Here is a 26,041-nt window from a genome sequence, read left to right as displayed (position 1 = left end):
TCTAGGAGAAAGGAAAACACTGAACCATCTAATAGCCCGTTTCTATTGGCCGGGCATTGGCGGCGATGTCCGCAGGTGGTGTGCGGCATGCTGCGAATGCCAGCTGGTTAACCCACCGGCCACCCCAAAAGCGCCATTGCGCCCTCTCCCTCTGATCGAGGTCCCCTTTGAGAGAATTGGAATGGACCTCGTCGGGCCATTAGAACGGTCAGCACACGGACATCGCTTTGTATTGGTCCTAGTGGACTATGCAACGCGATATCCGGAAGCCGTGCCTCTTCGCAACATCTCAGCACGCAATGTTGCGGAGGCACTCTTCAAAATAATCTCCCGGGTGGGGATTCCGAAAGAAATCCTCACCGATCAGGGCACAACATTTATGTCACGAACACTACGCGAACTGTATGAACTATTAAATATTAAATCGATTCTCACCAGTGTATGCCATCCTCAAACGGATGGCCTGGTGGAACGATTTAATAAAACCCTCAAAAACATGATTCGTAAGTTCGTGCACGATGATTCTAGAAATTGGGATAAATGGCTCGACCCCCTGTTATTTGCAGTACGAGAGGTCCCGCAAGCCTCCACTGGCTTGTCCCCATTCGAGCTGCTGTATGGGCGACGCCCACGCGGCGTGCTTGATGTAATGCGAGAGGCCTGGGAGGAAGGACCTTCAAACAGTAAAAATGAAATTCAGTACGTTCTTGATCTTAGAGCAAAACTCCACACCTTGGAGCAACTAACACAGGAGAATTTGCTCCAAGCTCAAGAACGACAGCGCCGACTGTATGACAGGGGAACTCAGCTAAGGGAATTTGCACCGGGAGATAAAGTGCTTGTATTGCTTCCCACATCGAGCTCTAAATTACTCGCCAAGTGGCAAGGACCCTTTGAGGTCACACGACGAGTGGGAGATCTCGATTATGAGGTTAAACGAACCGATAGAGGGGACGCACGTCAAATATACCACCTCAATCTCCTAAAATTGTGGAGGGAGGCGGTTCCCGTGACGTTGGCTACGGTGGTTCCCGAGAAGGCGGAGCTCGGACCGGAGGTGAGTTCAAAACATAAACAGTTCACCCTGGTCACTTGCGGAGACCACCTCTCACCGAGCCAACTCGTGGAGGTTGCCAAGTTGCAACAGGAGTTTGCAGATGTGTTCTCCCCTCTACCGGGACATACAAACCTCATCCATCACCACATCGAGATCGAGCCGGGGGTGGTGGTACGTAGACGCCCCTATCGACTACCCGAACACAAAAAGAAAATTGTTCGGGAAGAATTGGATGCGATGCTTGATATGGGGGTAATAGAAGAATCCCACAGTGATTGGTCCAGCCCAGTTGTTCTAGTGCCTAAGAGCGACGGGTCTGTGCGATTCTGTGTGGATTACAGGAAAGTCAACGCGGTGTCTAAATTTGATGCGTATCCAATGCCTCGCGTTGATAAGTTGCTCGATCGGTTGGGCACTGCTCGGTTTTATTCGACATTGGATTTGACGAAGGGTTATTGGCAGATCCCCTTGACACCAATTTCCTGTGAGAAAACCGCCTTCTCCACACCGTTCGGATTACACCAATTTGTGACACTTCCGTTCGGTTTGTTTGGAGCCCCGGCTACGTTTCAGCGTCTCATGGACCGAATCCTCAGGCCGCATTCGGCTTACGCCGCTGCCTATTTAGATGACATCATCATTTATAGCAATGATTGGCAGCGGCATATGCAACATCTGAGGGCGGTTCTGAGATCGCTGCGCTGAGCGGGACTCACAGCGAACCCGAAGAAGTGCGCGATTGGACGGGTGGAGGTACGGTATCTGGGGTTCCACTTGGGCCATGGGCAGGTGCGTCCCCAAATTGACAAGACAGCGGCGATTGCGACCTGCCCGAGACCCAAGACCAAAAAGGGGGTGAGACAGTTCCTGGGTCTGGCTGGCTATTATAGAAGGTTTGTGCCTAATTATTCGGACGTCACCAGCCCGCTGACTGATCTCACTAAAAAGGGAGCTCCAGATCCGGTCCAGTGGACGGAGCAGTGTCAACGGGCGTTCACGCAAGTTAAAGCCGCACTTTGCGGGGGGCCGCTGTTACATTCACCTGACTTCTCTCTCCCTTTTGTTTTACAGACAGATGCTTCAGACAGGGGGCTGGGGGCCGTACTCTCGCAGGTGGTGGAGGGGGAGGAGCGCCCGGTGCTGTACATTAGCCGTAAGCTCTCGTTAAGGGAAACTAAGTACAGCACCGTGGAAAAGGAGTGTCTCGGCATCAAGTGGGCGGTCCTCACTCTCCGATACTACCTGCTGGGGCGGGCCTTCACCCTCTGCTCGGATCACGCCCCACTCCAGTGGCTCCACCGCATGAAAGATACTAACGCCCAGATCACCCATTGGTATCTGGCTCTTCAGCCGTTTAAGTTCAAGTTGGTCCACAGACCGGGGGCGCAGATGGCTGTCGCCGACTTCCTTTCCAGGAATGGGGGGGGAGTGGTAGGCAGGCCGGATGTCGCCCCGGCCTGAGTCGGGCGGTGGGGATATGTGGCAGCGGGGGCGTGGTCAAGCATCTCTCCGGAGAGAGAAAGCGGTAAGGGCACTTACACCTGAGCTAAATTATGTCTAGCACCTGTCTCTAATTTCAGTGAGCACGGGGAGAGCGGCATAAAGAGAGCGACACAACGCTCAGTCGAGAGAGAGACTGGATATGACAGAGCCGAGCCAGAGCAACGATTCCCTAATAGTGAGAGTTTATTTGTAGAAACAGTGTGTGTTAGGGTTTAGACAGCATCTAAAGGTAAACTGTAAAGTGGTGTCGAGGAAGAGGGGAAATAAAGCCTCACCTGAAGAAGGAAAACTGCTTCTTGAATCATCTTTTACACATGATTTTAAGGGTTTTATTAAATCGCTCCACCAGGCCATCTGTTTGTGGATGGTAAACGCTGGTGCGAATTGACTTAATGCCCAATAATTCATACAGTTCACATAGTGTCCATGACATAAAGGTTGTGCCCTGATCGGTGAGGATTTCTTTCGGAATCCCCACCCGGGAGATTATTTTGAAGAGTTCCTCCACAACACTTTGTGCAAAGATGCTGCGCAGAGGCACTGCTTCTGGATATCACGTTGCATAGTCCACTAGGACTAATACAAAGCGATGTCCAAGTGTTGACCACTCTAATGGCCCGACAAAGTCCATTCCAATTCTCCCGAAGGGGACCTCGATCAGCAGAAGGGGGCGCAATGGCGCTTTTGGGGTGGCCTTGCGGGTTCACCAGCTGACATTCATGGCAAGCCGCACACCACCTGCAGACATCGCCGCCAATGCCCGGCCAAAAAAAAAATGGGCTATTAGACAGTTCAGTGTTTTTCTTTCCCCTAGATGACCCACCATGGGATTATAATGAGCCGCCTGGAACACCATTTCCCAACGGCTCCACGGTATTAAGAGCTGGGTTGTAACTTCCTTTGTCTGAGTGTCCTGCGTCACTCTATACAACTGCTCTCACTCTCACTTGGTCGAAGGTGTTCTTTAGGGTTTCATCTCATGACTGCTCCAAAGGGAAATCCCCTTCGGGAAACCCCTTGAGGATGGGAGGGGCTGCAGCCTCTCTCTCCCCCCCCCACCGTCATCCTGACGTGGAGCTGACGAAGATGGCCCTGGATCCGCCTCCCCTGCCAGAGCATCGCACATTTCATATCTCATTGCTTTTATGCAGGATCCATCCGTTCAAATTCCCTTTAACACATTTCTGAATTCAGGCCAATTAGTTCCCAAAATCAGCGGATGGGTGAGGCGGGAACTAACCGCGGCCTCCACTCTATGTTTTGTTCCCTGAAATTTGATCACAAGGGTCACCACAGGGTAATTGTGAATATCTCCATGCACACACTTCACCCTCACCCTTTTGGTTGTGCCCAAAGCCTCACGTTGGACCAAGCGTTGGTGGATAGTGGATTGATTACAACCCGTGTCCACCAATGCTTGGTGAGTACCCCCCTTGACTCTTACCAGTATCCGGTACGCTCCAGCCTGATCGGGGGGCAGCCTGCAGAATGTCAGGGATCCGGACCACCGTCCCCAGCTTCATCACAGGGCACTGATCCCAGAAGTTTCCCGGATCCCCGCAACTCCAGCAAACCGCCCCAGGCACCATGCCCGCACCTGCGTTGGCGGACAATTCCACCTGAGGGGGAGAGCGACGGGGCACTGTAGATGCTGGGGCGATGCAAACCCTCACGCGCGGGGAACTGGCTTCAGCGGTGGGACTCCTCACCTCCACGGGGCAGGAATGGGCTCTGGGGAGAGAGCAGAGTGAGAGAGAAGAGGGGAGAGGAGGGGGAAGAGAATGGGGAAAACATAGGGGAAGGGGAGAGAGAGTGGGAGGGCTCTTCCGCCCTTGGGTACACCGCCATATGGTCCTTCGCCAATCGGACAGCCTCCTCCAGCGACACCAGGTGGTGGCACTGGACCCATTCCGCCATTCCTTGTGGTAGCCGATGAACGAGCTGCTCCAGTACCACCTGATCGATCACTCCCTCGACATCACGATCCCCCACCAGCAGCTATCTCTGGCAGGTGTCTCAGAGCCGTTGGGTGAAGGCAAACGGGCAGCCGGTTGTCTCCAACTTCATCAGACAATGCGAGCAACAGCAGAAGTGTAGATTCCCGGCACGTGGGCATAGACCAGAATTCCTTCATGGATTACCAGGCTCAACTCAGCAAAGACTGGAAGGCAAACCATGACCCGAACAATGCAGGCAACCATCAGAGTGACAAGACAGGACCAGCTAAACAAGGAGAGCAAGATTAGTACTCAACTTAGTATAACAATCTTTAATTTTATTTTGCCTCAATGTTCTTCATCTTAACTGCATTTGATTTTTGCTCATGAATATTCTCTCTCATTTTGCATCGCTGTAAAAGTTTAGTATCGTTTGTCTGGCATAACTTAAATCTCAAAACATATTCAAAAAGGCAGAGGTTAACCTCGGCTAAGATAGCCTGAAGCATTGCTATGAATACATTAATCAAACAAAAGAGAAGTTGCATCAGATGGTTTTAGTTTGTTCTCTGGTCATTAAATATGTGACTGATGTGCACTGCCGTTCATCATTAATTGTAGAATAATTTACAACTATTAGATTTTTATATATAATAAACTTAGAAGAATATTCATCTCATCCCAGTATCTTCTTCACAGAACTCTGAAAGGCAACATTTTAAAGATCTTATAATATATTAAACAGTAAACACTGAGATTATATACTGTTTATATATATATATATATATATATATATATATATATATATATATATATATATATATATATATATATATATATATATATATATATATATATATATATATATATATATATATATATATATATATATACACACAATTCTGGGCACAGAATTTTAATAAATAAATAAATAATATATATACAGGGTTGAGGAGTAACGGAATACATGTAATGGGATTACGTATTTAAAATACAAAATATAAGTAACTGTATTCCACTACAGTTACAATTTAAATAATTGGTAATTAGAATACAGTTACATTCTAAAAGTATTTTGATTACTGAAGAGATTACTTTGCATTTTATTGTCATTTGTTTCATTTAATACTTAGATGGAAAACATTTATACATTTAAATGATTCGATCCAAAGTGCATTTGAACAGCGGTGAAACACTTTCTTATGATGTGTTGCATTCATACGAGCAGACAGAGAAGTAAGTTTGAAGTACGTTTGGAGCAGAAGAAATAGAAATAAACCTTGTGTAAATTGTCAGCTTTACGCTAAGCTAAAATGCTATTTCTAGCCATTTTACATGCACATGTTACCAGGCACGATCATATTTTTTATCAAAAAAATTCATGTTGGATCATAATTTATTTTTTTCTAGTAAGACCTTTGATATTAGGGCAAAAATCGTATTCTTGATAATACTTTTTTTATTGTTTTTCTTTAAAAATATAAAAAAAATCCCAAGATCAGTTTGATTAATCTTGTTTTAGAAACAACACTGCATAAGATATTTAGGTTTTTCAGAGAATGTATTTTAACGTGTATTTTGTCTAACTGTATCTATAAATCTATCAATAGAGTTTTTACAGTCAAAACAAGTTAAAAAATCTACCAGTGCTGAAGAAGTAATCCAAAGTATTTAGAATACGTTACTGACCTTGAGTAATCTAACGGAATATGTTACAAATGACATTTTACAGCATTTATTCCGTAATCTGTAGTGGAATACATTTCAAAAGAAACCCTCCCAACCCTGTATATATATAATTTATTTATTTATTGCAATTCTGTGCCCAGTCTGCATGAAATCAGCCTGTGCATAGCTGTATGGTTGAAGCTTTTAACCATCCGTGAGGTAAAATCAGTGGCCTTGTCCTTGCTGTCTGTGCTTTGTTCACACACCATTTGCTTTAGGTCACTTCAATGACAAGCTCAATTGACTTTTTGAACTCTCTGTCTCTATCATACATTTGCATAACTCTTTTTTTTCCTTTTTTTTAGACCAATCAAAGGCCAATGCAAAATGTCCAATGACTTTGTTTCCATCTGTCAGCAGAGAGTTTTTAGAGGCAAAAGAATAATAAGTGTGCAAAGTCATACTTTCATCTTCAATGTAATTATTTTTATCTTGAAGGTATTACCCCAAAGGAACAAATTGAGGTTATGTGTTGAAGATAAAGGACTTGATGTTATCATCTATCAAAACACAATTAAAACATGTGCTACATAAATGATGACACTGAAGATAGCCATCATCCTATTCCTGGCTGTGTCTAAAAGCTGAAAAAAAGCAGTATACTCAGGCAGTATTCGGGGGGCACCTCCAAATCCAATGTTTTCGTAACATCCTATCTACTAAGAAGACTTCATGTCTCAGTTTTTGGAGGCAGCATAGATTTATCCTTTGCTGCCTATGATATCCTGCAGTACAATCTGTGTGGTTCGGCAGTTGATGGAAAAAATAAAAATGGCTGCTGATGGGGTGGTTAAAAGTATTAAATTAATTAATAAATGTACTCTCTTTTTTCATCTTATGATTAAATTTTTACAGATAAAGAAGCTTTGTAGTCATTAAATATTTGCTTGTAATGTCTGAGGCTAAAGCAGTGCATCAGATTAGTTGGATGTTTGAATATGTTTGAATTTTGCTCCATTTTAAAAAAGCAGTCTGGGCCAAAGCAAAACTACATGTAACAGGCCTTGTCAGGCAGCACAATATTCTTTGAAGACAGTGCGGTCAACATGCAAACAGAAGTTGACTTTCAAAGAGAGATAAAGGAAAAAATATCTGAGCAATGCAATTTTGCCTGTTCATTGAAAAAGACCCTAAGAAGGACTTGGAGTTTCTCTATATACATTCTTTAAACTTGTATGATACATTAAATTACAATCAGTATATAATAAAATATAAAATATTCCAACAAGTCGATTGTAGTATATCTGAGAATGTATACTACACATATACATACCTAAAGAACGTACTTCATCAATGGTCGAGAAGCAGATTTTTCATCAAATTGAGTACATGCATACTTAGAGATGCATACTTATTTTTATCCTACCAAAAAGTTTCCAAAGGTCACTTTAGCTAAAAACAAATGTCAGAGCATCATGTTATAAGTTGTTTAACACCTTTGTAATTGTTCTGAGAGAAAGCAATCATCGCACGTTGGTTTCTCAATCAAATAACAGAGACATTGTTACATAATAAATGAAAATGTGTTCTGCAACTCCAATAAACAGATTATGTTTATCTAATTCATTCCAGACAGGATGTATCAATGTACTATATATAAGACAGCAGGAAACTCAGTGGACACATGTGCTTTTCCTACCAGCCTGTCTCAAGAAATCAGCCTTATCAGTTTTGCCCAAGATGTTATACAGCAGAATAATTTTACAGCTGGCTGAGAAAGCCTTGGCAACCCTGAATCGTGTGCTGTGCAGGCAAAATTTAACCTTGCTGTCCCTTATCAAATTAGAGCTCCCTTTTGTTTACCAGCAGTTGACAGAAAGCCATATTTGTGACGGGCCTTTTTCTCTGGGTGAGGCCAAGTGGCAGCAGTCACTGATGGATAATTTATGATTTATGTATATGTAGCCAAAACACAGCTATTTGTACAAAGCCGACATGAAACCACTCTCTAGAGGCCATGAGCATGTTTTCGATGCTATATTAAAGGTATTAGCTTTATGTGGCTGTTATGACACAGATTTCCTGTTTAAATATATAGCTAACTACAATGCTGATTATTTTTCAGATGACTGACAGATCTCTAGATCCATCTGTGATTGTGATAATATAATGATGTAAAGCTTAAAGCAGAAATATATTGATTAAACCTGCTAGTAACCTTGTGTAATATCTATTCTACAATAAAAAACAATTGCAAGCTGTAAGTTATAGCCCTACACATGATTCTATTTGTACATTCTGTGTAATGAACATTTCTAAGTTTCAGCAAACAACCACAAATGATAAGAAACAGTGTAGTACCTAAATATTTATGATGATTCTTTGAGACATTTCATTTTCAACCTTTTTTTAGTAGGACTTTAGCACTTTACTATTTGTATTTGCATGAGTATAATGTTAAAAGCCAAAGGCATGAAGAGAGCAAATGCATAATACAGTCAAACAGAGAAAATAGATAAATAATCAATCAAACTAACTAACTAATTAAATCAACAACACACACACACACACACACACACACACACACACACAGTGAATTCAGAAAGTATTCAGACCCCTTCATTGTTTTCACATTTTGTTAGGTTGCAGCCTTATGCTAAAATGCTTTAAATTATATATATATATATATATATATATATATATATATATATATATTTTTTTTTTTTTTTTTTTTTCACATCAGTCTACACTCCATACCCCATAATGACAAAGCAAAAACCTTTTTTTTAATCTTTGCAAATTTATTAAAAAGAAAAAACTGAAATATCACATTGACATAAGTATTCAGACCCTATGATATGACACTTGAAATCTGGCTGAGGTTCATCCCATTTCTCTGGATCATCTTTGAGATGTTTCTACACTTTGATTGGAAGCTAAAAATGCAGAGCAAAAACCAAGCCATGAGGTCTAAGGAACTGCCTGCAGTGTTGAGGCACAGATCTGGGGAAGACTACAAAAAATGTGGCTGCATTGAAGGTTCCCAAGGGCACAGTGGCCTCCATAATTCTTAAATTATTTTGTGGAAGAAGTCTGGAACAACCAGGACTCTTCCTAGAGCTGGCCACCTGGCCAAACTGAGCTATCGGGGGAGAAGGGCCTTGGTAAGAGAGGTGACCAAGAACCCGATGGTCACTCTGGCTGAGCTCCAGAGATCATGTGTGGAGATGGGAGAAACTTGCAGAAGAACAACCATCACTGCAACACTGCACCGATCTGGGCTTTATGACAGAGTGGCCAGACGGAAGCCTCTCCTCAGTGCAAGAAAGCAAAAAAGCACATAAAGGACTCTCAGACTGTGAGAAACAAGATTCTCTGGTCAGATGAAATGAAGATTGAACTGTTTGACCTCAATTCCAAGTGTCATGTCTGGAGGAAACCAGGCACCGCTCATCACCTGCGCAATACCATCCCAATGTTGAAGCATGGTGGTGGTAGAATAATGCTGTGGGGGTACTTTTCAGTGGCAGGGACTAGGGGACTGGTCAGGGTTGAAGGAAAGCTGAATGCAGTAAAATACAGAGATACTGTTAATGAAAACCTGGTCCTGAGCGCTCAGGACTTCAGACTGAGCTGAAGGTTCACCTTCCAACAGAAAAATGACCCTAAGCACACAGCCAAGACAACACAAGAGTGGCTTAGAGACAACTCCGTGAATGTCCTTAAGTGGCCAAGCCAGAGCCCGGAGTTGAATCCAATCAAACATCTCTGAACTCATTATTGGGTATGGAGTGTAGATTGATGTGGAAAAAAAAATGTAAGCATTTTAGCATAAGGCTGCAACATAACAAAATGTGAAAAATGAAGGGGTCTGAATACTTTCTGAATGCACTGTACAGATAGATAGATAGACAGACAGACAGACAGACAGACAGACAGACAGACAGACAGATAGATAGATAGATAGATAGATAGATAGATAGATAGATAGATAGATAGATAGATCGATCGATCGATCTCTTCTTTGCGAAGGACGCATGAATCAAGTTTGTCCTGGAAGAAAACTTACTTCCTTCTGCTCTGACAGTGTTCCCCAACTCTGAGGATTGGGTTTTCCAGCAGGACAATGCTCCATGCCACACAGACAGGTCAATCAAGGTGTGGATGTAGGACCAAACAAAGCTGAGCTGCTTGAAGTTTTTGAGCCAGGAGTGGCATAAAATCACCCAACAGCAATGTGAAAAACTGGTAAAGAGCATGCCAAGACGCATGAAAGCTGTGATTGAAAATCAGGATTATTCCACCAAATATTGATTTCTGAACTCTTCCTAAGTTAAAACATAAATATTGTGTTGTTTAAAAATGAATATAATCTTTTTTGGTATTTTGACCAGTTGTCATTTTCTGCAAATATATGCTCTAAAGGACAATATTTTTATTTGGAATTTGGGAGGAATGTTGTCAGTACTTTATAGAATTAAAATAAAAAATGTAAATTTACTCAACACATACCTATAAATATTAAATACAGAGAAACTGATCATTTTGCAGTGGTCTCTTAATTTTTTTCAGAGCTGTATATATAGGCTTATATCTTCATATTATTTATTTATTTATTTATTTAACCTTTTTTTTTTTTTTTTTTTTTTTTTTGTATGCATATACATACATACATACATACATGCATGTATATTTACTGTTCTCATTTTATGAATAACGTAATTGGAAATAGTGGAGATGTTCAGTCCACCTCTGGATGTCGCTGTTATAAACGTCACACAGTTTGTTCTGGAGCTCGAGCGCTTGTCTTGAGGCACTCGTTGGTTGTACAAAAGTCTGTACTGGACACATGCTGATCGGATACCGGTACAGATACGTGAGTACTCACAACACACATTTGCTGTGGCTCAAAACCTAGTGAGCTGGCTACCTAGACAAAATTTTTTAGCGTCATATTCGCTAGATTTGAACGTTCGAACGCGCATATGATGTCCAAAAATGCTGTCTATATAGCCATCTCAGTAGGTTTTGCAACACAGCCAGTCACACATAAGGAACAAATATATAGTGTAAACATGTTTGTCTTTTGTGTTCAATAGTGCTATTATTCGTTTTAACTGTTAATTTGTCCCTCATTAGGATGCTTTTACTGTATCATCTCTGCCATTTAGCTTGGTTTAACTTAGCATTAGTAGTACTAGGAGTAGTATTTCTCAAACTGCACCTGTTTAGTCTGCGTGCTGTCATTTTCAGTCATCAGTGTGAGACACCGTTTAAATCGAGACCTGCAGCCTCAGTGTGTTAGAGTTAGTAAGCCTTTCTGCAGATAATATTGATGTTTGACTTTCATTTAAAATACATTCTCTCTCTTAAGAAGCACTTGCTGTGTGATTTACTTTTGCACACAATCAGGATGTTAGTAAAAGTTTGTGAACTGTAATTTGGGCTCTCAACCTGAGAATGAACTCTGGCTCTTCTTTAAAGGAAAACAAGAGCTGATGTCAAGCTGGGAATTTCCTCAAAGTCAGAGCCTTGAAATTTTAGTCAATAGGACTCATTACAAAAACACCCAGAGGGAAAGAGCAACACAACAAGGGTCAAATTAATAAAAGACATAGTGCAGGAAAGAAAGAACTTCTACTTCAGCCATTGACAAGCCTGATAGCTGCTCTCTTTTAAAGTTCTATAGTCTCCCCCACTCCAACCCAGTGAGTTATTATGCATAAAGGTCATTTTAAGGAGACGCTTAACTTTAGAATCACCTTTTTACACATGGTCACCCTGTATATAATTTCACATCTGAAAAAAAGATTTTTCCATATGTCTGCCAATGCATGAATTGTTTGCAATGACCTTGCACTTTAGGCATTTGTTGTGGCTCTTAAATCACTCTTAAAGGGATAGTTCATCCCATAATGAAAATTTTCTTATCATTTACTCACCCTCATGCCATCCCAGATGTGTATGACTTTGTTCTGCAGAACACAAACAAAGGTTGTTAGAAGAAAATCTTAGCTCTATAAGTCATTTCAATGCAAGTGACTGGTGATCAGGCATTTGAAGCTGCTAAAAGGAGATAAAGTCAGCATATAAAGTAATCCATAAGACTCCAGTGGTTTAGTCAATGTCTTCTGATGTGATCCACTTGGTTTTGGATGAGAGCAGAGCAAAATGTAACTCCTTATTCACTGTATATCTTGCCATTGCAGTCTCTAGGCGTGCTCATGATTTCAAGCTCGATTACACTTTCCTAGTGCTTGATGCATGCTCAGAGCGCTATAGGAAGTGTAATCGAGCTTGAAATCGTGATCGCCAAGGAGACTGCTGTCAAGATTTATAGTGAAAAATTAGTTTTATTTTGGTCTGTTCTCACCCAAAACCAATTAGTCACTTGAAATGGCATTGGTTGAACCACTGGAGTATGATGGATTATGTTTATGCTGACTTTATATTCTTTTTGGAGATTCAAAGTTCTGGCCACCATTCACTTGCCTTGAACGGACCTACGTACAGAGCTGAGAAATTCTTCTAAAAAATCTTCGTTTGTGTTCAGCAGCAGAAAGTCATATACACCTGGGATGGAATGAGGGTGAATAGATGATGAGAGAATTTTTAAGAATAACCCTTTAAGATTTACCCCAGTTTAAAGCTGAATGTATCGAGGAATTAATTATAGCTATTAAAGAATCTAAAGAGTGTATTTCATGCAATAAATACAACTTTGTACACAATTGCACATTCCTAAATGAAACATGCACACACATCTTCAAGGGTTTCGTAAGTGTAAAATCTAAAGTGGCAAATTTGGTTTGTTTGTAAGAATGTGATTTGTGTTGCAATGGCTAGGATGTGCATGTTTCTTTGGTCAGATCAACACAAGATTAGGACAGCTGTGTGATGCAGCATTTAGACTAGTACTACTGATGTTTGACAAATTTGTAGTGTCCTCATATGTTAGACATGGATTTGTTTCCAAGACCATGCCAAACTTCATTTTGTCAGTGTTAACGCCTCCTAAAAGAAAGAGATTAAGGTCCATGTCATTGAGTAACAGTTCCTTCTTTCATATTGAGGAGGTGCGATCACTTTTTGACAGCACTCATCAATAGTGTTGCGGGTGGCAGGTTGGATTAACATCTTTTAGATGCTATGTTGACCCAAATGACAGAGTGTTAGAGATACACCTCAGTACTGGCATTGATCTTTTACTCTCAGCCGGATTGATCCAAGTAATGACATTTGTATATTTATCTTGCATACAGCTCAGAGAGATGTCCTCTCAACTGAACCGATGCTGTCACAAATAGCCAGGGTGAGATATGTGCATTAGAGTGAGATGCGACAATCAATGAAATGTCTAAAGAAGCTTGAAACCTCTCAGTTTATCATTTGACAATTTTGGAAGTTTTTAAAAATACTTAAAATAGACTAACAAGTATTATTGTACGACTCTCTGGAATACTTAATTTGATTGGTCAATGGCTGCATTATGCAGGCAGATATTTTGTATAATAGACTGTTGTCCGGGGAAACCAATTTCCCACATAGATGTGCTAGTCTCACATATTACTTTGTCGTCACATTCTTCTTAGAATATTATTATTTTTTTTTTTTTTTAACTCAAATCAATATTTCATATCCAGTTAATTATTTATTTTTATAAGCAGATGTGTAATAAGTCAGGGTTTATTTTCTGATAATGTCCATCTGACTGGACATTATCTCTTACATATGTTCTCACATACTGTAGTTTCTGTTTTTGCAAACCTTGGAACGTGCGCAAGGCTCGGAGCATAAGCTGCATTAATGATTAAACAGAATGTAATTACTCACATTTCTGCATAATCATGCCATGAGCTATAAAGCTCAGTGGTATTTTACAAATTAATGTTTGATGCTATCATCTCAAATGTTAGTTGTAAAGGCAATTGGCAAATTTACCTAAACTCAAACCTGGATGTCCACTAGGAAAAAGTGATAAGAAAAACCATCCTGATATCTTAGTTTTAAATTTTTTCACACACAGGCCAGAGAGGTCAAAACACTAGGAGTGTGCTAGTATTTTTCTGTTGGTGTTAAATTCAGATCAATGAACAGATCAATAGCTATGCAACATATTGGGCATCCTAATTTTGAGTTTAATCTCCCGGATCAGTTTATCAGACCCTTTTAACCTTAACCGCTTTGTGAGGAGCTGCTAAACAGATCCCAGATCAACTTAAATTAACACATGCTATATCTTAGAGGCCCTGTGGTAAACTAGTAACATATTACAGGAGCAGGGTATGGGCAGGTCAGATACTAAGATGTTAGTAGACAATGCTGGGAAGAAAGTTTATATAGACTAGACAGTGAATGAAAGGTTTATGTAGACCATTCAACATTTTTTCCATTTTTATGGTTTCTATGTTTACCTAATGAAATTATATCTTTTAGACATTTTAAAATGGTCTATTGTGATTCACTTTTCAGTTCTGTTGTCTTTACCTGTCACAACAGAAAGCCATTGTTTTGCATGACATCTAATTTGTCAGATCTTCACTGTATAGGAACTGCAGTATTGTGTTTCTGTATTTTAATATTTGAAATGTAAATTATTTTTTTTTAAATTTATTTTGTACTGTTGTTTCTTGCTTAGTTGATGAATCCAGCTTATTACAACCACAGACATGGATGAAGATTTTGCTCCATTAGATTGCCTTTTGCCTTCAGGTATTTACTCATTTAAAACTCATTTTAAAGTCTGAATATATTTAGTGTGGTGTTTCTTCTCCATGCATGCATGCTTTTACTTGTGGTTCCAAAGAACATAAAATTGTTAATAAATGTATCACAGATGGTCCATATAGTTACATTGGTAGGCTTTAATATGGGTTGTACGTTTGTACATAGATTATTTTTTTATGTGTTATATATTTATTTATTATAATCTGTTACGTCCGACACATCCTAGCTGAATTTGAATTAAAATCTTGGTTTTATTTCAGTAGTTTTAATCCACTATGGCTATTCAGTTTTTAATCCACAGGCACTATTCAGCCTGCAGAAATGTATTCATGTGTGGCAGTCATGAAATAGTTTTAAAAAGAGCTTCAAAGAGATGAAATGGTTCTTTTAATGAAATTTTTCTGCTTTTCTAAGCATCTCGACAGGTTGAGACTACACCAGTATTATCAGAATAGATGCATAAAGATTATGACAAATGTCTATTTAGCATCTTTTATCTAATCTTTAAACATGTGGGTTGATATTTGCATTCATTTTATTGTCATTGAGCAGAGTACAAGTATAGAGCCAATGAAATGCAGTGTTACATATATCAGTAGTACGCACATGCAGTATAATATTAGTTTTATTCCTACCGTAGTGGTTCAAGTAATCCATGTGGATTGTGTTATTTCATAGGCTTACATTTATTGTAAACTTGTACATTCTAATTCATTTAGAGTTAAACTGATAAAATAAGATGCAGTATATCTTTTTCACCAACACTGTTTGTCTGCTTGGGAGAGATTCACTCAGACCAAAAAAGAAGTATTAAAACTAGCCAAATTAACACTGCCTCCCTGGAACTTTTTACTTCAAAGGTCAAGCAAGACAGGCTGTGGCTTGTTTTTTAAAGGATGTAGAGCTGTAAGCAATTTGGCATGAGCTAATGAGCCTGGTCAAGTTGCCTTACTGCAGAGATGGATAACAGATAGATAACAACAAAAAATTGGGGTAAAAAAGAGAATTTGTGGGCAATCTGCAGCAAAATAAAAGTAATGCGCCATAGAAACATTACAAAACGGCAAGTAATCAAGCTCTAATGATTGGCTATGAATTGCAACCACGTTTCCAATGTGTCTGAGACTGCTTGTGCTCATTGCGGAATGAATGAATTCTCAATGACTAACATATCTAGTTTTGTGATATCATTATCTTCCCTGCAAAATTTCAGCAGCAAGTTGTTGAAAAGGGTTTAGTTCTTTGCTCCAAGGGTGTTTCAGATTGCTTTTGCAGCTTTTGATTTATAAGACCATCCAGTAAATGAATGATACCTTTCCTTCGAAGAGCCTGGCATCATTAAAGTCTTTTTCCCTCTTATGAAGAAATGGTGTTACAGTTGATCTTGCTGTGCTTAATTTTCAGGCTGTTCTACCTTAACTTCAACGTTCTCAAGGGTTTCCAAAACAAAAATACTCTGACATATATGAACTCATTTGGCCTTAAACTTCCCCAATATTTTTTATATACCTACAGTAAAATGAAAACTAAAGACATGGCCTAGAATATTTGGCCTAGTCTAAAAATATGCCATTCTCAATTCATGTCTCAGCGTGTGCTTACAATTTTTTGATTCATACATATTCAATAAATGTATGTTTAACGGAGCACTGTTTAGAATAAGAAATTGCATTTCATGTCCCATTCATTCCAATTTGTATACTAATCAAACCAAGCTTGTTCATGTCTTGAATTGCAAATTTGTTGTGTCATAATGAACAGCAAGCTTTCAACTAATTTAGTATATGGTAATTTCTGTGTATTTCAACTGATAATTCCCAAGTCATGATAGAGAAAATATTCAAATGTGGAAAGTGTCCTTGCTGCTTTACTTACTGTACAGAGAGAAAGCAGCCATCAAGTATAAACATCCGGAAACAGCCATAACACATTAGACACATGCTTTGCCAAAAATTTAATTAGGATTCAGTAGTTCTGTGTCTACAATGCAAAAAAAACAAAAAAAAAACAGATGTTGTAAAACTGGTGCAAAATACAGATGTTGTTTGTTATTTTTTTTTTTTTTTGCCCGGAGTCATCTACTTTTTCCAAAGCAAAGGGTGATATTCATTTATACACTGTGTTCACACCTCAGGACCTCGATATTTCCCCAGTCTGTTTCACAAGATGTGTTTCATTCACGCCTGCTTCTGGATATGATTTATTCTGAGAGAGTTTTGACACATACACACTTTACTCCATGCGTCCCATTTACTTATCCTGTGATTTGGTTATTTCACATATAGAAACATTTTTAACATTGCACACTAATAAACAATGTTTTAGTGCTTCTTTGGGCAGTCTGCCAACATTTATGGCATGGAGAGACTTTGGGGATGTTTTCTGATTAAACATCATTCTGAAAGGTTGATTAGTTTTGTGTTAAATTTGTGCACAACTTGGCTCTAAAATGAATTGCAGTTAAATGTGTGAATCCTAGTAGGGACTGATTTTGTTGGGAGTGCTGGGATGCTTTAGAGAATATTTTCTTGAAAAATTAAAAACAAAGTTATAGAGCAACCAAATTCTGTTTGGATATGGATTTCAGGTGAGACTGGCTATGTGTCCTGGTCTCATTCCCACCTCCTCTTCCTATCTTTTCCTGTTCTCCCTCTACACTGAAAACAATGGCTAATAAGATTTACTTAATTTTTATTTAAGTAAAGTTTTTTATTTAAAGTTTTTGCACACAGTTTTTCCAAGTAAATCTTAATAGTATAAAATGAAGTAAAATCTACTTAACTTTATGACATAATATTGATTAAAATGAGTGAGTATTGAACTTTAACTTAATAACTTTAGTAAATTCAGTAACTTTTACTTACAAATATGATATACGCTGCTTAAACGTTGTAAAATTTAAATAAACATCTTATTAGAATATGTGATGTTTTGAATTTTCCTTACATGTTTAATCATGTACCACATGACATACAGAAGCCTCCCACAGGGAAGCTTAATGCATGCTATGTAGTAATTTTTTCCTCATTAAAGTTTAACATGAATTTAAATTTTGTAATATATGTAGGAAATCATGACCACTCACATTAAAATGAAGACTCCAGTCATATCAGTAACCTTATAAAAGCTGTTTTATTCTACGCAGAGAGGGTGTACACATGGGGGCTGCCATGTTAAAATCACATGACCAGCCGAATATTACTCGCTTAATCTCAGTAACTGTCCTGATATTTGACACTTTCACTCAATGATTAAAGTAATCATGGCTGATTGTGAATACTAAATTTCTACAATTTTCTACAATGTCATCTGCAACTGAAAACTATTGATTTTAAATGATGCTGCATCCAAGCCGCTAGGTAAGTCCAAGAAGCATAAAAGTCACCGAGTGCACCTTTAAGTAAAATTAATTTATTTTATCAGAGAAATTTATTCAAATTAGCAAATAAATATGAAAAGGTTTTCTACTTTAGGATTAATACATGATGATACATTGAAAAAATAGCAAACAATCATAAATAATATTACTTATAAGCTTGGGTATTCATTTTTACTTGTTTGAATGTAGAATTCACTTAATATTTTCAAGTTCACACATTAACTTATTTAATGTAGAAAGTACTGAATCTTTTCTGCTATATTTACTACACCACAAAATCATATTTTTCAGTGTGCTGTTGAGAAAAGGGGAACACCCTTTAATATTTTATTTATATTTAAATATAATAATTTTATAGGATGAATCTCAAAATAATTAAGAACATGTCCATATATCACTCTATTATCAAATAAATGAAAAATGTCTGTACAGTATGTGTTGCTAAATGTAAATAAAACCTATTTTAGAACCACTAACTTTTGTTGCATCTTGACGTTATTTTCATAACAATTAAGCAAACCTCCTTCACACAGTTTGCATTAATACAATGCAGAAAAAAGCACTCTGATTACTGTAATGTAAACAAATGTGCAATAATAATTAATTACATTGTAGATACATTTTAATTTAAAAAAAATACAGTATTACAGTAATTATAATCCAATCATTGAACAAACCATCTACACATTATATTAAATTACAAGAATCTGGTGGGAAATGTGCTTCATTTTCATGGGGAAAAAAAAATGTCAGAATGTTTAAAAAATAATAAATGGTCCAAAAATAGACGTCTTTTTTGTTTTTGCTAAATATAATTGTTCATTTTTGTGAGTGTGGGTGAAATATGACCTGCACATGTTTTCCTTAGATTCACCTTATTATGTAAGTGATTTATTGCAGTATCATCATTGCAGTACCAAGTTATGAACTTTTGCATTTAAATAGTTAAATAAAATGAGTAAATGTAATATTACACAGTTTTCTTTGTATTGCCGCACGTATTGCATATCTAGCAACTGAGGAAATAACTGCAGAGAATTTGTGTTTAGGTAATTACCAAAACCATTAACTTCTATTATCACAGTTATTACTCTTGCTGTTTTCATTACTTGCTACTATTTAGACCTGTGTCTCACCAGATGAAACCCAATATAAAACAAAAAAAATGTCTCGATTGCACACCGTAAATGAACAGAGTTTAATCTTAGACCTCACCATAAGCACAGAGTGCTTTTGAAATATATCTTCCCATTAATGTACAAATTCACTGTATGTTTTATTTTTCTTCTTCTTCTTTTTCACCAGGAAAACAGAGGATTTGCTTGGTTATCCTAAATCAGCCATTGGATGAACAGTACTTCCATGCAGTTTGGAATAAAGGTATTGATTTTGTGATGAATATGAGACATTAGCCTTTGATTTGATGCTTGTCTTTGCTTGCCTGGCTTGCTTGTCCAGCATTCACTGGTGACAAAACCTGGCATAAAATTCTCCGGAAAAGGTCAGCCAGGCCTAATTGGTGATATATAGGGGCACTATAAGCCACGATGCATTAGTCATCTGTTTCAGCCCCCTACTGGATGAGCTATGATCACTTAACTCTTCTATTTTCTGTCTGTCTTAAGAGTGCAAGATGATTTCAGGACCCTTTCTTTGTTGATTGCACTCAACATACATTTTCTATTGCAGTCTGAACTGTAGCTTAGATCATGACTACAGTTGAGATGTTCCTTTACTTACAATAGTTTTCACATGTCAGATAATTTGAGAAGGATCAACCTTTCAGCGCTGTGAAATAAGTCAAGAAAATGCCTTTTGTATTTGTTCTGTAGAACAAGCCTGTTTTAATTAAGACTCTCTTGTCTTCCATTCAGATGGTTCATGCTTGAATCAACCTTTGTTTTCAGGGGAGGGGAACACAGTTATAATGTGGGCAGGAGTTTGTCAACTATATTGTACGAGCTGTTGTTTGTTTCAAAAGTTTATCGCATTTAAAAACTGCAAAACTTGATCTTGTAATTCATCTCCCCTTGCATCAAAGATGCTGTGCATTTTTCATGCGGCTTTGCTCTGGAGGAAAAGCAGGTGGAACTCAAATGTGTTGCTGTGAGCAGAGCAAACACATCCAGATGGTTTACCTGGAGGGACCAGAGCAGGGTGCTCCACCCCTTGTCTGGTGAGCCTCAGAAGTTAAGGCCTGTGGGGCCATGGCACCATTGCCTGCTCTCTAGAACTGGATGATTAAGTCCAGCTCATTTTTGTTGGACTGATTTCAAAATTGCCTTTAAAAGTTAACTTTTCTTAGGTCAGAGTTGATGAGTCCAGTTGTGTCATTAGCAGATGACATAAAGCCTAAATGTTTCAGCAAATGCTTTGTGACTAGAGTAGTAGAATAGTACAGTAGATAGATGTCATAGACCTTGGTCAGAGAAGGTGCCAGATTTAATTTGACATTAACAGAATCAAAGCTGTGAAGAATGGAAATACCAACATGTTCTGAAATGTTTTTGGTTTTTTTTCAACCAAATTCGGACCAATGTGCCGAATTTCTAGACAAGCTTCGCCATGCGCTGAATGCTCAGAAAATTTCCTGTGCTGTGCCACATACCCCTTGATCTCCAGCTAGCGAGAGATTGCATTTAAAAATAAGTGAAAAAATGTGTTTTTGGTCTTAATACTGTTTCGTTATGGTTCACTTTGTGTTTATATTGCAAAATATTGTAAATGGTTGTAAGAGTAATATTTTTTGCCTTATCTGCAGCTGGGAGTACAGTCATTTCAGTCCCTGGTGTATTTCGGACTTGTTTTTAATTAAACGTCCCTATATTATACACCAAATATTTTTCTGGATATTATCGCAATTTTGGTTGCATCATAAACTGAATCTGGGATTTCATTAAATTTGGACTCTTTTAGCCTCTGTGTCTGGGACAGTAAGGGAAAAATAAGAACATTTTTAACACATTATATAAATTGATTTTAAAAACCAATCGGCTGATTAACCGATTATCAGCTTTCTTTTCTTTCTATCTTGCTTCTGAATAACAATCTGAATTGAGCAATAAAGTAATTTTGAAATTAAAACAGGCATTTGGCTCCTAAATTTTTTTTTGTTTTTTGTTTAGTGCCCTGCAGTAGGTCAGTACCAAATTTTGTTGTGTACCTGGATGTCCATCGTTCAGGCGACGGAACATTGAAAATGCATCATTGTTGTCCACTGGAAATTTGTGAAAGGCATAATTTCATTGTTTCTTGGGCTGAACTGTGGGCAACAGTTTGACATATTGTACGTCCTTCACTTACACAAGGTTTCCATGATCATGGAAAACCTGGAAATATCATGGGAATTTTAAAATAATATTTTCCAAGCCTGGAAAAATCATGGAAAATCTTTGTCAAAGAGAATTCTAAAGTGAATATGCAGTATTCTAGTTATGCTCTGCTCAAATATTTCATTGAATAGACATTGCTGTTGTGTGTAGAGTAAAACTTGTGATGTTCGATTTTTGTAAGTGAATTATTCTTTTGAGTCGGTTCTTATCAATGAATCAGTCAAACCAGTTCATAAATTGATCTGAATGATTAGTTAGCTAAACAATCTGAATCAAATGATTTTTAGAAATCCTTATCTGATAGTCACAAATGACTGGATGGGTCATGAAAAAATCATGGAAATTCCAACCCCATTTCACGAGAAGTCAAACGAATTTGTACGAGTTTGCTAAATCATAGGAGTTCGTTTGCATGAATTTGTACGAAATCTAGATTTGCAAAAGCCCGAATGTGTAATGTGCAAGTAAGCGAAAGTTCTGCATGTCAGACATGATTATTCATTTTGTGCCTTAGCCCAAACCCCATATCTAAACCTAATCATAAAGTAGAGTCTATAAGGATGATCTGAAGCATAAAAAGCATTTTTTTGTATGACGGAAGAAAGTAATTGTCGAGTTTTAGAAGGAGGCGAGGGAGAGACACCTTGGCTGTTGCAAAAGTCATACAAATTCATACGACCCAAGTAAGATCAATTGGATAAGTAAAGCCAAGTTTCTCACAGAAAATGGATGTGAAACAAATGGAAAACAATACAAAACACCAGAAAATGCAGGTCAGCATGTGATAGTCTTAGACCAGCTATCTCCAGCTATAGCTAAGTCACCTCATATAAGCCGCTCCTCTCCACCATCCTGTAAAATTGCTTTAATAAAAGCTTGGAGTGCAGAAGAATTGGTAGCATGACAGAAATCAGATACTCTAATAAGCCATTTCTCTCTCCTGTCCAGAAACCTTTTTTGTTGTGTGTGAAATCATATTTATTTTACATTTTTTTTTTTTTTTTTTTTTTTTCTACAATACAGCAAATATGGTTTTGGCAGGGCTTGTTTTTTATTATTTTCAAAAAGTTTCCATTCATTGAAGTTTTGATCAATGATAATTGACTCCTTCGTTTTATTTATGAGTGGCACTTCTAGTCTTTCAAATGGGTCACTTGACCGGCTGCATGCTGTGGTTAAAGACTGAAACCAAAGGTTAGGTACTTATTCAGAGGTTTGTCTGTTAAACTGTAGACCTGGGTTAAATATTCTGCATCCATCCTACCCTCTCAACTCTACTCAGGATGAAGAAACCAACTTGAAAGGAGAATTAACCTTGCATTTTCCTCTTTAACCGCTCTGCCCTCTTTGATTTACAGAGGCCAAAGGCTTCACTTCACTTCCACTGCCAAAAGACCTTAAATCAGTGGCAGCAAAGTCTGCCTCATCAATATTTGTCCTTCATAAAACAGCAACTAAGTAGCAAAAGTTCATGACAGGAAAAGGAAGCACCAAAGGTGGATTATGAAGTGTTTATTTACAAGGTTATCTGTACCGCACAGGGCTTTGGTGAAAGAGCTTTCACAAATGATTTACCCCCTCTAGCATCTCCACCCATCGTAATGCTGCCTCACCAAAAAGTGAAAATGTCTTGTTATTTGCTGTTGCAGGCCTCACCTCAACAGTTAAAGGAATAGCTCACCCCAAAAAATTAAAGTCCTGTCATAATTTACTCACCCTCATGTCGTTCCATACCCGTATTTCTTTCTTCTGTGAAACACAAAAGGAGCAATTGTATAATGAGCTTATTTCATTACAGTGGCAGAGGATAGTGGCTAATTTTAAAGCTTAAAGGGCCCAAAAGGGTATAAAATGTAGTCCATGCAACTTGTGCATCATATTCCAAGTCTTTTGAAGGCATATGATAGGTTTGGTGAGAAACAAGTCGAAATATTACCATGAAAATCTTTACTTCCACCATGGCTCTTCTTTGCACGTTCATGAGTGCATTATAGAAGAACTTCTGTTGTTTCAACTGTCAGCATGAGCCATTGTGACGTGCTTCTCTCTTGCACTCATAAATGCGACAAAGGCTTCCGTAGTCCTCATTCTTTCTCTTTTATTACATGAAATTCAGACTGCAGACTCACAGCTCAGCTAAAACATGTCTTATTACCATTGCATAGCTGTAGATTCAGCAGCAGCACTGGAAAAACTGAGATTTAGAAGTAGATGATTGGTACTGACATACAAAGTATATTTTTGGGATGTGATATGACACTATGTGTTGATTTAAAGTGGTTTCTTTGTTTAGCACTAGTTTAAAAATGTTTTGATGCAGGGATTCTTGTTCAGAGTTTACCCATCTATCTAGTCTAGCATCTGAAAAAGCCCAAATCTTTAGCACGTTGACAAGGGAAAGCAAATGTTTCTCATGGAAGATCACATAAACTGCAACTGTGATTGAACCAACAGGTTATATATTTAGAGCACGGTTAGAAAAGCAATCTTAAATACCATCTATTTTCAAGATCCACAGCCATAGAATATTATCCCTCTGCATGTGGTTAAGTCTTCATACTGAAGTCTTCATATTAATATATTTGCCTGGTGTCCAAATAATGAGTCATTTGCATTCAGCCCAGCACTTTCAAGTCTTGTTCCTGGTTTGTGTTCATTGTTACACTGAATTATGCCCTGTTTTCTGGTTAAAGATGTAGTACACATCTTTGATAGGATCTTTACAGGAGAGATTTTTATTCAGCTCTCAAGACTGCATTGAAAGCTCCAGGATAATGGCACTATGAACAAATGATGATTTCTTTGCCAGACCAATTTAGCTGTCTGGCAACTAATGAATGACTGGCATGGGCGAACCATCATGATGTTTTATTTCAGAACTGAAGAGCAGATGTTTTTGCAATGTCTTAGTAAATATATTTTATCAAGGTCATTAAAGAGAGAGAGAAACTCATGAACCTTGCACCATTATAAAGTTCTGATGAAAGGTGTTCAACAGACTCACCCTATTGATTTCATTAGACACTCAGTAGCTGTAGTCAATCATTCATTGACCGTAGAACAGCCTTTAGACTGCACATAAATACTAATAACAAAAAAATACAGAGGGTGACTTTCAGTTAAGGCTTGACAGAAATGTTTACAAGTCTCTGACATAGAGTCCAAGTCGAGTCTAAAGGGTTTTGTCACGTGTCTAAGTCAGGTTTCAAGTCTTTCAAGGCCAAGTCTAAGGAAAGTCTCATGTGTTAATCTTTTGTCACAAGTCCAAGTCTCAAGTCTCTTTTGTTAACAATTATATGCTATGTATCCACTATTTGCATGTTAGTTGTATAAACAATTTAGCAGGACAATGAATTTAATATATATTTTTTAAATATATTATTGCAAGATATTTCCTAAAAAGTGAGCAAATTATGTTTTCACAGAAAGAAGCATCATAAAGTTCACAAAGAGTCCCTTGTATATAAAGAGTGTTGCAATATTCTGATTTTTCATGTAGACATAAACACACAAGTCAAATCTCTAGTCAGTTTTTTGTGACTTTCTAATCTCAAGTCTATACATTTCCATGTCTATCTTTGACCAAAATCAGGTCCCTTAGATTATGATCTGCCTGGTGACCGATGGGTTTTGCTCAACTATGCTCAGATTCAGAGAAAACAGAGTGCCAAATTTCAACATAATCACACGGGAACTCGGCATGTTGCTTCCGAATGTTCCAGTACCCTGACATCTGCCCCATTATGCCAAGTTACTGACAAGTGCCATCTCCATTCAGGCATTTTTGCATTGGATCGAGTGTGTTTACAATCTTCTATGATGCGATTGACAGTAGCATGGGAGACCCAGGTTCTCGTCCAGCATTGTAAGCAGAAAGTTAACACATTGCCTAAAAAAACCTGACAAACCCAAATTTGGGGTTCCATTTTCCCTCTAAGATTACATTTTTACTCCACTGACAGTTAAGTTTATGGTTGGGGTTTGGATTTGGGTGTAGAGTAAATAAAATATGCATTCCTCTTCACTATCAAATCATTTACAACTTAAAGGAGACCTATTATTGCCCTTTTTACAAGATGTAATATAAGTCTCAGGTGTCCCCAGAATGTGTCTGTGAAGTTTCAGCTCAAAATACCCCACAGATCATTTATTATACCATGTTGTAAATGCCTCTTTTTGGGTGGAATCAAAAACACGCTGTTTTTGTGTGTGTCTCTTTAAATGCAAATGAGCTGCTGCTCCACGCCCCCTTTCCAGAAGAGGGCTGTGCCTTTACAGCTCGTGCTTCGGATACTACAGCAACAACAAATCAGAACCAATATGACTGACACTGTAAATACCGGAGTTCAGCCATATATGTATGAGGTGCAGTTATGAATTATACAGACAGTAAGCGTAAAAAAAACGACATAGCTCTGTTCTCCGTGAATGCAATCAG

The 26,041-nt window shown here is 38.3% G+C and overlaps 1 protein-coding gene across 2 annotated transcripts in view; it reads left to right on the top strand.

Moving 5' to 3' along the window:
- The first annotated feature begins 10,981 nt into the window (after positions 1-10,981).
- tpk1 (thiamin pyrophosphokinase 1) overlaps positions 10,982-26,041 on the top strand; it is a 73,279-nt gene continuing 58,219 nt past the window's right edge. Inside the window, exons 1-3 of one of the 2 annotated variants that reach the window (XM_051681976.1) lie at positions 10,982-11,041; positions 14,804-14,877; positions 19,577-19,651. In XM_051681976.1, coding sequence (XP_051537936.1) covers positions 14,835-14,877; positions 19,577-19,651 — 118 coding nt within the window. In that variant the 5' untranslated portion in view covers positions 10,982-11,041; positions 14,804-14,834. Of the gene's footprint in view, positions 11,042-13,427; positions 13,478-14,803; positions 14,878-19,576; positions 19,652-26,041 lie in introns of those variants that run through there. The other variant, XM_051681975.1, reaches the window with a different exon arrangement.

Source organism: Myxocyprinus asiaticus, chromosome 41 (genome assembly GCF_019703515.2).
Source record: "Myxocyprinus asiaticus isolate MX2 ecotype Aquarium Trade chromosome 41, UBuf_Myxa_2, whole genome shotgun sequence".
Classification (NCBI taxonomy): Eukaryota; Metazoa; Chordata; class Actinopteri; order Cypriniformes; family Catostomidae; genus Myxocyprinus; species Myxocyprinus asiaticus.
The sequence above is the reverse complement of the archived record's forward strand: the minus strand, read 5'-3'. Positions and strand labels throughout refer to the sequence as shown.